This window comes from Eucyclogobius newberryi, unplaced genomic scaffold (assembly GCF_026437365.1).
Source record: "Eucyclogobius newberryi isolate DKJ021-1_F unplaced genomic scaffold, fEucNew1.0.hap1 SCAF_17, whole genome shotgun sequence".
Taxonomy (NCBI): domain Eukaryota; kingdom Metazoa; phylum Chordata; class Actinopteri; order Gobiiformes; family Gobiidae; genus Eucyclogobius; species Eucyclogobius newberryi.
The window spans coordinates 1,565,962-1,579,702 of record NW_027315801.1 but is presented as its reverse complement, the minus strand read 5'-3'; the positions used below and the strand labels follow the sequence as shown (position 1 = coordinate 1,579,702).

The 13,741-nt window shown below is 44.0% G+C and overlaps 1 protein-coding gene across 1 annotated transcript; it reads left to right on the top strand.

The window, feature by feature from the left end:
* Positions 1 to 5,305: 5,305 nt before the first annotated feature.
* Positions 5,306 to 9,092, top strand: LOC140362508 (putative C-type lectin domain family 20 member A). Its single transcript, XM_072448596.1, has 6 exons — positions 5,306 to 5,398; positions 6,606 to 6,666; positions 6,761 to 7,162; positions 8,131 to 8,466; positions 8,543 to 8,634; positions 9,081 to 9,092. Exons 1-6 carry the CDS (start codon positions 5,306 to 5,308, stop codon positions 9,090 to 9,092), a joined length of 996 nt encoding a protein of 331 aa, XP_072304697.1.
* Positions 9,093 to 13,741: the final 4,649 nt, after the last annotated feature.

Genomic DNA, 13,741 nt, shown 5'->3' with positions numbered 1-13,741 from the left:
CTTCCTCTTTGTCCGAGTCACACTGTTCTCTGTGGTGCGTTTCTAGTGAAATCTTGACTTGACTTGATGTCTTGTAAGTGTAATGTAGTTGCAGAAGAAGTGGGAAGCTCGGTCCCAGGTTCAGCAAGAAGTTAGCAAAGTCCGACTGCCATTGGCCAATTCAGACGCCTTCCAACGGAGACTCCACCCACCTCTAAGGGCTCCAGAAGTAAAATTCCCATTCATAGATTTTTTGAAATTAATCAATAAATAATTAGCGATGTGGTAACTGTGTTTATAGCATTACTTATCATTTAATTGTGATATATTTCTGAAACTTTGTAAACAGCAAAGTTACAATGGCATTTAGTCAGAATTCAGCTTTAAAAGATGTTTTATGACTGAAAAATGTTACTATTGCAATTTTCTTATTTATTTTTTTAAAGTTTGAAAAGAAAATCTATGATAAGTTTACTTCTGGAAACTACAACAGAGTATAAGGACCAACCCCAAAAAAATAAATGCTGGGCACTAAGAGAATAAAGTCATTAATTAATGAGAAAAAAGACTCATAATATTATGAGATTAAAGTCGAAGCCAGAAAAAAGTCATTAATTAATGAGAATAAACTCAATAATAATATTAAAGCCGCAAGCGGCATCCAACGGCCCTCGCGGGCCGCCGGCCTTCCGACTCTGCTCTCTGCATTTTACAGAGTTGGCGCTAACGCAATTGTCTAAGAACTAAGACAGCGACACATTGGACATGTACAATGCTGTGCTCAACCAGTGCAAATGAACACAAATGTCGGTTGAATGTGCGGCTCCAGCGCACAGAGACCGTGACACTTGGATTAAAAATATGGATAACTTTTGATGCTCCGCTTGTGTAGATTATTTTCCCAAAATATGAGCTTGATCGAGCTATTGCCCACAGAGGAGTTAATTAAAGTGTGAAGCATAAATGTGAACATTTCAAGGATTTGGCGTTTTTCCCATTTGTGACAGTATATTTGCGGCTCTAACGCACAGAGACCCTAGCACTTAAAATCAAAATATGGATAACTTTTGATGCCCCGCTTGTGTAGATGATTTTCCCCAAATATGAACTTGATCGGACAATCGCCCTAGGAGGAGTTTGTTAAAGTGTGAAGCGTAAAAATATGGTGATTTGAGCGATTTTGCGATTTTCCCATAAGGATAACATGGGATGTTTCTGTCATCGCTACAGTTACGCCGTACAAAATATGACTTTGGCTCTCATACTTTTGTGATCAGGATGGCAAATTAGAATTTTGTGCAAAATATCATGTCATTTGGAAAAACTCTATTGTTTATAGGCCACTCTGAAGGCCAAATAGTCAGAATTCTGGGAAACGTTTGCGGCTCCGTCGCACAGAGACCGTAAAAGTTATCCTTAAAATTTGGATAACTTTAGATGCCCCTCTTGTCTAGAGGACGCACACCGATTTTGAGGTCGGTGGGCAAAACGCACTAGGAGGAGTTCGTTAAAGTGTGAAACAGAAAAATGTGGATATTCGAGAGATTTAGCAATTTTCCCATAGGGATAACATAACACGTTTCCGTCATGGCTACGACTACGCCGTAAAAATTAAGGCATAAGTTTGATTGGCCTTTTGCTCGGGACCCTAAAATAAAATTTTGGGCAAAGTTTAGAACATTTGTGTAAAACCAGTTTTTGTCCATCAATGTTCACTCAAAGGCAACTCTGTAGGGGGCGCTATCGCGCCCATTTCAATTTTGTCATCATAAACTGGTCCAAACTTGAAAGTTTAACAACTGATTCAAATTTGGTCCTAATCGGACTCGTTTTGATCAAATGGGAGCAATTTTTAGAATTGCAATATCTCAAAATAAGTTGTCCAACTTTGCGGCTGCGCCGCACACAGACCGTAAAAGGTATCCCAAAGATTTGGATAACTTTAGATGCCCCACTTGTCCAGAGGACGTACACCGATTTTGAGGTCGGTGGGCAAAACGCCCTAGGAGGAGTTCGTCAAAGTTTGACGTGAACAAAATGGCTAACTCAGCGTGTTTTCATTTTCAAAGGAAGATGGCGGGCATAGGGTAATTCTGGGGGCGTGGCCACAATAATATTTGTTTTTTGTCCTCACGAGAGGAATGCGTGTTCCGAATTTTGTAGCTCTACGACAAAGCTGACCCCGGGGCGTCTCCCATAGGCGCAATGTATTTTGACTTTTGTCGGTGGCGCTGTCGCGCCATTTTTTAACAAAAAAAAAAAAAATGGCCCAGAAAAAAATAAATTTTTGCCGATTCTGAATTTTCGGCAAAGTTTGGTGAGTTTTTGAGCATGTTCAGGGGGTCAAATTAGAGTTCAAAAAGCAGAATTCACTCATTGTTGACTATTTATAAAGGATTATCTTATCTTATCTTATCTTATTTCTGTCATAGCAGGAGTAAGTATGCATGATCCATGCCTTCGGCATGGGCTAGTTCACTGTACTTGCCAGGGGCGACGGGGCACCAAACATGCGGGCTGCGCCCACATGTTTGGTCAGACAGTTGCAACGCTGCCTTCGGCAGCGTTGCGGGAGCAATAGGCCCTCCGCCCTGCTGGGGCTCGGGCCTAAAAATAATGATAATAAATAAGTTTAAGTGAGTAAAGCCCCGGGTCCGATACACATTTCACTTTCAGCACCACCAGGACGCAAATGGTGCTTGACTTGGATGGGTTAAGTTAACAAAAAAGCCCAAAATAGATGTTGTTCTTTATAATGCCTTTTAGACATCATAAACAATCATTTCCCCCGTTAAGTGTCCCCATGTCCTTCTGGTTAATGGCCTGCAAGTGGCTCAGGTCCTGGACACTGACCACACTCGAGGCGAGGGAGTCTTGGACCAACGCTTGGGTCACAAGCCCAACACGATCCAAGCGTTAGACAGAAGGAGCTGAGTGGAAGTGCAGACTACAAACAGCTGTTTGGTCTTATATGAGAATAAAGTTTGGCACATCATCCATACAACTGATTCCACCGCTTACAGCCGAGTAACACAACTACAGCCTGACACACCCATCCAGCCCAGGCTGATGATTACAATGAGAAGATACTATAAAGACATATAGTGCATATGGCCATGGCATGAGCGCATGGTATAAGTTTGGTAATGAATGACTCAACAGTAATAAAACCAGGAAACTCCATAACATCCACCTGCATTTCTCCACTGTACCTGAGGAAGCTGAATTGGAAATCGACTGAGTTAAACTTTGTTGTGCTGTTGTCATAGAAATACCTGTTCCTAAAGTCAGGCTGGGGTCATCGGTGGGTTTCAGAGTGACGTTAGGTTTTGGTTTGAAAGTACAAGCTCGATAGAACAAGGGTCCATCTGAAAAACAAAGAAATGGCTGTGACTTGTGCTGACTGAACAGGTTGTTATGAAAATGTATTATTATTGTTAATTCATTGTTCTTTCGGGATAAGAATGCATTTGAGAAAAACAGCCGACAGAATATTGAATATTCTATGGATGTGAGCGGTGACATGATTGAGAAAAGGCAGGAGCAGATTGGACAAGTGTTGTTTCCATGTGAAAGCCGATATGTTGTGAGAAGAAACTAACCATAAAACAAAACATGTAAAAGTGCATCATCTAAAAAAATACAAATTAAAACAAAGCAGAATATTTTTTGGCCCCATTAAAGACATAATTCTAACATGTATAAAGTACATACATATTTTCAAATGTTTTTTTTATTATATAGTCATTTATGAAACACAGATTTAATTTCATCTTAGATCAGTTGAACTTTGAATTCGCCTCAGTCTCTTCACTATCACACACATCGTCCTTCTTGATCCACTTATTTCACGCCTGTTTAAAACGTCCTCAGATTCACTTTCCTACTCTCAAAATGTAGTTTTCTTAAAGTATCTGTACTCACCGTGTAAAATGATCGTCAGATTCCAGAGTTCCATCTTTGCTGCACTAGACTTTACCTCACAAGAGTTGTATTAAAAGAAGGAACTGTTTTGAACCTTTTCCAACATAAATACTGCACATATGTGTTTCCTTCCTGATTGGTCAAACCTCGGCTCGAATGCAAATCATCATACACAGATGCAGCACTGATACGCAGCTTTTGGAGTTTATCTTCCATCTCTCTGGCATTAAATGAAGCCATAAAAAACAATACAGCTCAAAAACAAATCTGATTGTTTGGGACCGACCCTCACCAGGTCCACGTGTGCTTTTAGAGACTTTAAATTATTAGTAGAATTTCCATGGACACGCTGTAATAAAGACTTTCATTCTGTCTTGGGTTTTTGTCTTTGGAAATATTTAACATAGATTTAGCTGTTTTCTCTTTAAAAGGACTTTATCTTTCTCAAATTGAGCATATTTAAAAAATATTTTCTAGGGGCCATTGTCTGGGGGCCGGACTACAAAGCAACTAAAAATGGAGCTATCCTGTGATTGAGTTCATGTTAAAAGTACAGCAGACCTGAATAACAGAGCTAATATAGTGCACTAAGGACAAAGTCATCTTACACATCTTAAGGTCCGCCCCATGGCCCATTTTACCATGAGGGGCAAATATCTCTTAGTGGGCCAGATTTGGCCCGTGTGCCACCATTTGAATATCCCTGCTGTAACATATGTAGTTCCTTATTGTACAATAGTTTTATGGTAAAACGGCCCAACAAGAGAAACAGGTTCCAACTTCCTGTTCAAAACTACAGAACTGACTCTGCTTTTAAACATCAGGAGTCTCATTAAGAGTTGCTTTTACAATAAACTGTGAGAGTCCAAATATATCCTACTGACAAAAACCTAAACACAAAACAAATCAGGTAAAACGGTTTTATTAAAGATGGTTACATACGCCATGCTTCTCTAAATGTGGTGGAACATGGTCTTGACCCTGGAAAAACACAGAAAAAGACAAGATTGTCATTTATAATGGTTTATAAATGACAATGTATGTAATATTTTTATAGTATAAATGCAATATACAATTTTTTTTACATTGATGAGCTTTTCCATTTCTGTAAAAGTCTGATGTGTATTGATACAAAGAGTCTTCACCATTATTCAGTCTATTGCCATATTCATACATTGTAAAAAATACAATTTAAAAATATACTAAATAACAAACCATGTACATACAATTCCATTTCCCCCCCAGATGTTATAAAATCTGTTTCCAATTGTTCCAATCTGTTTCATTCCAGCCTTCCACTTAAGGCAACACAGGAAACAGCTCACAATAGACATTTAGAACATATTTTATTTCTCTGTTGGCTTGGTATGGTGTAGGCAGAGACGCTGAGCAGCAGGGGGCGATGTTGCTGCTGGGGGGGCCCTCAGTGAGATGGGGGGATGTTGAGGGTGTTGTAGATGTGGGCGTGGTCCCTTGTGTCTGCAGAGAGAGTCTGGTAAGTGGAGTCTGCAGGCTCTGAGGCCGGAGCCGGCCAGTTCTCATACGATACAACCTGAAAATAACATGCAAAATACACACATTACTTCATCTACGCCTGAGAATAAGATGCAATATTTGGAGAAAATAATAATTTAAAGCAGTTAAAGATTCTACAAGTACTTAGTATTGAACTACAACATAATAATCATTTGACATTTTGTTCGTTGTAAACCGCAATATTGATCTAAAACAGCTCGATAATAGAAACAGTTTTTTAGACTTCCTATAAGCCCCGCCTCTTCATAATGACGTCTCACTGTAACAAGCAGCGGATTTCCATTTACATATATTTATTTTTGTGACATTTTAGAACCGACGTGTGTCACTCAGAGACCCAATTACTCAACTAATACATTACAGGGACGTGGGCGGGGCTAGGGGGTAGGTGAAAAAAGGTATTTTCTGAGCACTCAATCCTCAGGACAAAACAGGACTAAACAGGATTAACTCAAACATGCAAAAATCTATCAAAATACAACTTTGAGGAAACTAATGATGAGGAAATACTGTTGTTAGAAGGTTAAAACTCCTTAAACGTTATTCAGAAGAATCTGAGGAGAATAAGATTTATGTTCTTGACTGAAAAAGGCCAGGAAAGGACATGGGGGATGAGAGAGAGGGGGAGACATGCACTAAATCGTCAGCTGCACTTAGAGCCTGGAGTGCATGTGCTGTGCCTTAACCACTCAACCACCGGGCAGCGCTGAAAAAGGCAGAGATTTTATTTCAAATTTTTTAGATTTTGTTGCCCATCTGCTTTATTGAGTGGAAAGTACAGAGTGAAATTGGGGATGAGAGAGGGGAGGACATGCAGTAAATTGTCACAGAGGGGAATTATACTCTCAACACTGCGGCCGGTCGCACGTGGAGCCGGGCGCACATGTGCTGTGCCTTAAACCACTCGAGCACCGGGCAGCGCAAGGCCGACATTTTCATATTCAAACTGACATTTGAATAAGGCTCAGACAGAACAAAAGATCACATAAGGGTAAAGAGTCGGGGAGTGAGAGAAGTTTTAGAAGAACTAACTCACTTTTGAAAGAAGCTTATATTTAGCAAGTACATTTTTCATTGATACTAGATAAAAGTATTAAGTTTAAGAATGTATGTCTGATTATTGGAAGCAACAAAGAACCTCAAACATTGTTGATATGTGTTTATAGACGGATAGCAGATTGGTTTTGGACATGGATGAAAAAGTGCTTCTCATTTTTCTCCTTTATGGTAAACCAGATTTCCTTGTGTCTTTGTGAGCGTTAAACACCAAACATTACAACCGTTTTCATTGTGTTATTAGTACGTTGTATTTTGTTCACAGGAGCAGGTGTGGTTCAGAGCTTCCACACCGTCAAATATGAGTACTACTTTATTAACTCAGCAATGCAGTGGAATGCAGCTCGACAGTACTGCAGAGAGCACTACACTGACCTGGCTACATTCAGGAACATGGACGACATAAGCAAAGTGACCAGACCCAGTAGTTACTCCTACGCTTGGATCGGACTGTTCGATGACCCCGCTTCATGGCAAGGATTTATGACCAACGACTCCAACTCCTGGAGATGGTCGGCCACTGGGGCCCCCAGCCCCAGTCGGTACATGAAGTGGAATACTGGACAGCCCAACTTTGGCGGTTATCGAGAGACTTGTGCGTACGTTTATGCAGGAAGGTGGTTTGACTATCCCTGCACCCATCGGTTATACTTTGTCTGCTTCAATGGTAAGTGTATTTCCCTAAATATGAATAAATGATTGGTTGGGCTGAGTTGTGGCTAAGCAAACTATTATAAATTATCCTCTCACTATTTGCACTGAGCAAACTATAAAATCATCAATATCCATCAAAAGTGTGTCTAAAGTGATAGACCCACAAGAGAAAATACATGAAGCGTAAACACAGAGTATGAAGTGGTGTGTTACACTATGATCAGGAAACACCAAATACAGGCACAAAGTATGAAGCTGCTGTCAGGCCCTTTGCTTATTAAGTATTTATACGCAGCAGATTCAAGTCCACATGCAGAAAGAAAACGAGACTGAGCGCCTGATCGAATTTTTGGAGCTTTTGAAGACCCATGGCTTTGAAACACTATTGTATTCGACCGGTAAATTGAACCTTAAACCTCCGTTCCTATCTCTTTCGTAACAAAAATGGCCTCCTTAGCTCCCTCCCTGCTTAGAATCTTCACCTTACTGTCTTAAAAGCGGAGGTTTATGGCTTTACAAAGAAGAGGCACAGTGCTCTGTAATCCTTCATTTCTGTGCCTTCTGTGCTGATAAAGCCTCTTGTGAAGTAGCTGTTTTAACAATTTACCGGTCGTATACAAACGTGTTTTGAAGCCATGGGGGGGAATACGGTGTCCAGATGACTACAACTAAATATTATTCTACAATGGAACACTCCGGGACAAATGAGGGACACTGACTGAGTGTGATATTAAGCTGTGCTATACTCATGCTGTCTGATAAGCATCTTGACGTGCCAAACCTGTGAGGTGGGATAGAGTATCTTGTCAAAGGAGAAGTACTCGACACATTTAGAAAGATTTGTGAACTATATTTGAAAAAGAAAAGAAAAAAAGTCTTTTAGGTATATTGGAAATCAAAATCAGTTCACCTCATTAAATTATTGAGTAAAATCAGTATTTATGGTGCATAGTTCTAACAAAACATTTGTCTGATTTAAAGGTACAAATGATTCCAGCTCTAAGCAGTTCTTTCCCATCCTCACACTCAAGAGCTGGGAGGATGCTCGGAGCTACTGCAGAGAACACTACACTGACCTGGCCATGATCGAAGATGAGACTGAGAACACTGCAGTGGCCTCTCTTCAGTGGAGCAGTCCCTCGTGGATCGGCCTGCACAGAGAGCCCTGGAGGTGGTCTGACGGCAGCACCAGCACATTCCAAAACTGGGCCTTGGGGCAGCCGAGCAGTGGTGTTGAGAACTGTGTGGTAGAGTCCTCGGTGCAGACCTGGCATGATGCATGGTGTGCCAATAGCTATCCATTCATTTGTGAAAAAGGTCATTATTATTCCTACTCTTCAATTGTTTGTAAAAAGTCGTGTCCAACACATCATGTGGTCTTAACATCCTGCAGCTGTCAAGACTAAATTCACTAGGATACACCTGAAACTGCAGACTGGGGCGGACCTCTCAGATCCAGCAAACAGAGCTCAGATATTAGCACAGGTGAGTGGTGTTTGGATCCATGAGGATTTACCTCTCCAGGTATTTATATCACTCAAGCTGGAGACACACTGCACGACTGAGTGATTATAGAGTCTGAGGTCCACACTACACGACTGGACTGAGTGTGATTATAGAGAGTCTGAGGTCACTATTAATGCTTTATTTAGTTTGTTTATCCAATGAAAATACAGGAAACATATCCCTGTCATGTGACCCCTGGCCAACCAAAACAGTTGTGATTAAAAAACGGGGGGAAAGTAGAGCTGACACTGGAGGTTAGAGAAGTGAGACATGTTTCCCTGGATTTGATGAGAGAAAACCCTGTATCATTTATGAGGCAGACGTGAGCCGCACCAGAGGAGAAGTGAACCATGTGAGTGTTTGTTTATCGGTTCAGCTCAGTCAAAACCGTGCTCACAATTTGAATGACTGTGACTGGAGTCTAGGCGCGTCTTTAGCTCTGCGATTTGAATGTGCGTCCGGCCGTAACTGGTCCTCACCGGTCGTAACTGGTCCGCACCGGTCGTAACTGGTCCGCACCGGTCGTAACTGGTCCGCACCGGTCGTAACTGGTCCGCACCGGTCGTAACTGGTCCGCACCGGTCGTAACTGGTCCGCACCGGTCGTAACTGGTCCGCACCGGTCGTAACTGGTCCTCACCGGTCGTAACTGGTCCGCACCGGTCGTAACTGGTCCTCACCGGTCGTAACTGGTCCGCACCGGTCGTAACTGGTCCGCACCGGTCGTAACTGGTCCTCACCGGTCGTAACTGGTCCGCACCGGTCGTAACTGGTCCGCACCGGTCGTAACTGGTCCGCACCGGTCGTAACTGGTCCGCACCGGTCGTAACTGGTCCGCACCGGCCGTAACTGGTCCGCACCGGTCGTAACTGGTCCGCACCGGTCGTAACTGGTCCGCACCGGTCGTAACTGGTCCGCACCGGCCGTAACTAGTCCTCACCGGTCGTAACTGGTCCGCACCGGTCGTAACTGGTCCGCACCGGTCGTAACTGGTCCGCACCGGTCGTAACTGGTCCGCACCGGTCGTAACTGGTCCGCACCGGTCGTAACTGGTCCGCACCGGTCGTAACTGGTCCGCACCGGTCGTAACTGGTCCGCACCGGTCGTAACTGGTCCTCACCGGTCGTAACTGGTCCGCACCGGTCGTAACTGGTCCGCACCGGTCGTAACTGGTCCGCACCGGTCGTAACTGGTCCTCACCGGTCGTAACTGGTCCGCACCGGTCGTAACTGGTCCGCACCGGTCGTAACTGGTCCGCACCGGTCGTAACTGGTCCGCACCGGTCGTAACTGGTCCGCACCGGTCGTAACTGGTCCGCACCGGTCGTAACTGGTCCGCACCGGCCGTAACTGGTCCGCACCGGTCGTAACAGGTCCGCACCGGCCGTAACTGGTCCGCACCGGCCGTAACTGGTCCGCACCGGTCGTAACTGGTCCGCACCGGTCGTAACTGGTCCGCACCGGTCGTAACTAGTCCTCACCGGTCGTAACTGGTCCGCACCGGTCGTAACTGGTCCGCACCGGTCGTAACTGGTCCGCACCGGCCGTAACTGGTCCGCACCGGTCGTAACTGGTCCGCACCGGCCGTAACTGGTCCGCACCGGTCGTAACTGGTCCGCACCGGTCGTAACTGGTCCGCACCGGCCGTAACTAGTCCGCACCGGTCGTAACTGGTCCGCACCGGTCGTAACTGGTCCTCACCGGTCGTAACTGGTCCGCACCGGCCGTAACTGGTCCGCACCGGTCGTAACTGGTCCGCACCGGTCGTAACTGGTCCGCACCGGCCGTAACTGGTCCGCACCGGTCGTAACTGGTCCGCACCGGTCGTAACTGGTCCGCACCGGTCGTAACTGGTCCGCACCGGTCGTAACTGGTCCGCACCGGTCGTAACTGGTCCGCACCGGCCGTAACTAGTCCGCACCGGTCGTAACTGGTCCGCACCGGTCGTAACTGGTCCTCACCGGTCGTAACTGGTCCGCACCGGCCGTAACTGGTCCGCACCGGTCGTAACTGGTCCTCACCGGTCGTAAGGCAACTTGTAACTGTAAACTTACCATATAAAATGAATGACAGTCAAACATTAAGGATGGTATTAACGACCCAATCCAGCTAAAACAATAAGTCCATCAATAAGTTAAGTTAAAAGTCACAGATAATTGGTCCCAGATCTATTCAATCCTAATGAAATCCTAGGAACATAACTTGTCCTAAAAACCAAAAGTGTGTGTGTAAAAAGAAGACACAGTTTGCTTGGCGAGCTGAGAGGGCCCGTGCTACGAGCTTAAAGGTGCCCAGCACCAAAACCCACCGCAAAACAGGCACCGCCTGGGATCATGACAACAGCCCAACTCACATTCTGTGCACAGGGCCAAATGAATCATATTTGTGGCGTTTAACCCCGGGTGGCTGACCATGTGTGAGATCACACTGGGTCCAGAGACAGAGGGTCAATAGAGCTTTAGGCTCCGCCTGGATCAGATCAGTCAGAATACTAGTGTCTTTGTCACACAAGCTTTCCTTTTATTTAATCTCCATCATTAGGAGTTAACAAGCTAAATGTAGTAAGCAAAAGTGTTTACTTTACTGAAAGTGTTTTTCAGACTTCCTATAAGTGATCTGTTCTTCTGTATCTGCCTCTGTATCTACCTGCGTTGCACCAATGAAATTTCCCCATGTGGGACAATAAAGGAATATCTTATCTTATCTTATCTTAAAACTTTCCTTCTCTAAAAATATTTTTTCTTCTTGATTAAAGTTTGGTAAGTGTAATTCATTATTAATAATGCCCATAATCAATACAATGTTACCACAGTCCTATTGGTAATGGTGTATTTTTGTTCTTTTACTTAAAGCGCCAAATCTGAGTCTCATTTCCTCGTGGCGTGGACGGCCGATTAGTCCTGCCACGTATCAATCATAGGATGCACCCTATGCTCACCTGCAGCCTTGTGCGGCTCGTCCCCACGAGAGCAGCACGTTTCCCAAGCGCATTGATCTATTATAATATAGTTCCCTCAGTGACAGGACAAAATTAAGACAGAGAAAGACAGTTCGAGCTGTCTCTGAAGAGACGGAAATCTACGGGAGACGAGAGATGCGACACAATCAGTCGCGCTAATAAACAAACACCTGCTTTTCTCTGCTTCCACACGGGGCATGCACACTTCCACTTGAGTCCTCAAATCGGTGAAAAATCGTCCATTACGCCTTTAAGTAAAGGAGTTTAGGCTGTACTTACCAATTGTAACATAATAATTTACCAAAGCTGGACCAGTTTGTCTTTTATGTGTTTCCATTCTCCTCTTTCCACAGTTATCTGAGGAGTTTGTGAAGAGGGGCCTCACTGACTTCAGGATGCAGTGGACCCAGGGCCCTCAAATTCTACCCAGAAAATGATTCAACCATCACCCATCATCCAGTACAATACACAGTGTGTCAGAGTGTTGTCTGCCCCAATATAGCAGATTATTATTATGTTGTTCAAAAATAGAGATTTAGCAACTTTTCCCCAGTGGTGATACAAGGGATAAAATCATATCTTGAAAACTGCAAGCAATGTAAGCAATGTATACAACTTTACTTCTTGCAGAGTGAATAACTCCACAAGGATCAATCTTGGGCCCCCTTTTTTCTTCATTATTAATGAGGTCTGTAGAAAACAATCATTAATCCACAGATGAATAATACAGGCAATGCCCTTGATTTTAAAGGCCATTTTGGAGACTGAGCACAGACCATAACGATGTGATGTTTGTGCTCTATGGTCGAGCACCGCAAAGGCCAGTGAATTTTCAATGTCGCTTCAACCGAATCAGCACAGTTAAATATCCCTCACTCAAAGACAGCATTTTAATCAGACAATATTTCAACATTGTAAACAAAAATGTATAATGGTTGTGTTTTATAGGCTTCTTACCAAATCTGTTGACTCAGACACTAACAGCCTTCTCGTACAAAGGAATAAAAAAATGAAACAAGCTCCAAGACAACACAAGGTGAACACCGACTCCGATCTGAGACCCGTGCGGGTGTGGTCAGAGACCCGTGCGGGTGTGGTCAGAGACCCGTGCGGGTGTGGTCAGAGACCCGTGCGGGTGTGGTCAGAGACCTGTGCGGGTGTGGTCAGAGACCTGTGCGGGTGTGGTCAGAGACCTGTGCGGGTGTGGTCAGAGACCTGTGTGTTTTTAGATCTATAGCTCCGTCTAAAACAACAGGTTCAGCTCCGGTGTAGCTCTTTCTTTACTTATAACCTCCTGCTTTGCTTGAAAATCCAGATTTGTGAAACGTTTTAACTTGTAAATGTAATTGTCCAGATTCTACATAAACAATAATAAGGAAGAAGATAGAGACCTGTCCACACACGAGCACCTGTCAGCACCTGTCCACACACCAGCACCTGTCAGCACCTGTCCACACACGAGCACCTGTCAGCTCCTGTCCACACAGGGCCGGGCTCAGGAGCGCCCTCTTCATGCGGCACATGTAATGCAGCCTCTGAGTGAACTTTTACTGCAGTTTTAGAATGAAGCTGTGAGACTAAAACACGCTTCAGAAATACATTTCATACATGATGGAGAATATGGAAGCTCTGAGCTCATGGTCAGAGGGTTTTATTTGTTCTAAACTGCATTGCCCCAGCTCAGTTTGTGAGGAGTGTGTGTGTGTGTGAGTGTGTGTGTGTGTGTGTGTGTGTGAGTGTGTGTGTGTGTGTGTGTGAGTGTGAGTGTGTGTGTGTGAGTGTGTGTGTGAGTGTGTGTGAGTGTGTGTGTGTGAGTGTGTGTGTGTGAGTGTGTGTGTGAGTGTGTGTGTGTGTGAGTGTGTGTGTGAGTGTGTGTGTGAGTGTGTGTGTGTGTGTGTGAAATTCTTATTTGACATAATATTGTTCGATATTGGATTCAAACGGAAAGTGGGTTTATAATACATACCAGATGACAAAATACTATTTTTTTTATATTGTATTTTATTTAATTTTGTATTTATTTTTTCCCAAGATTGACAGGTGAGGCCCTGCCTCCCCTGCCGCCCCTGAATGCACGTCCCTGTGGCCTATAAGGACAGTTCTGATGCAGTGCTACCATTTTATTTATT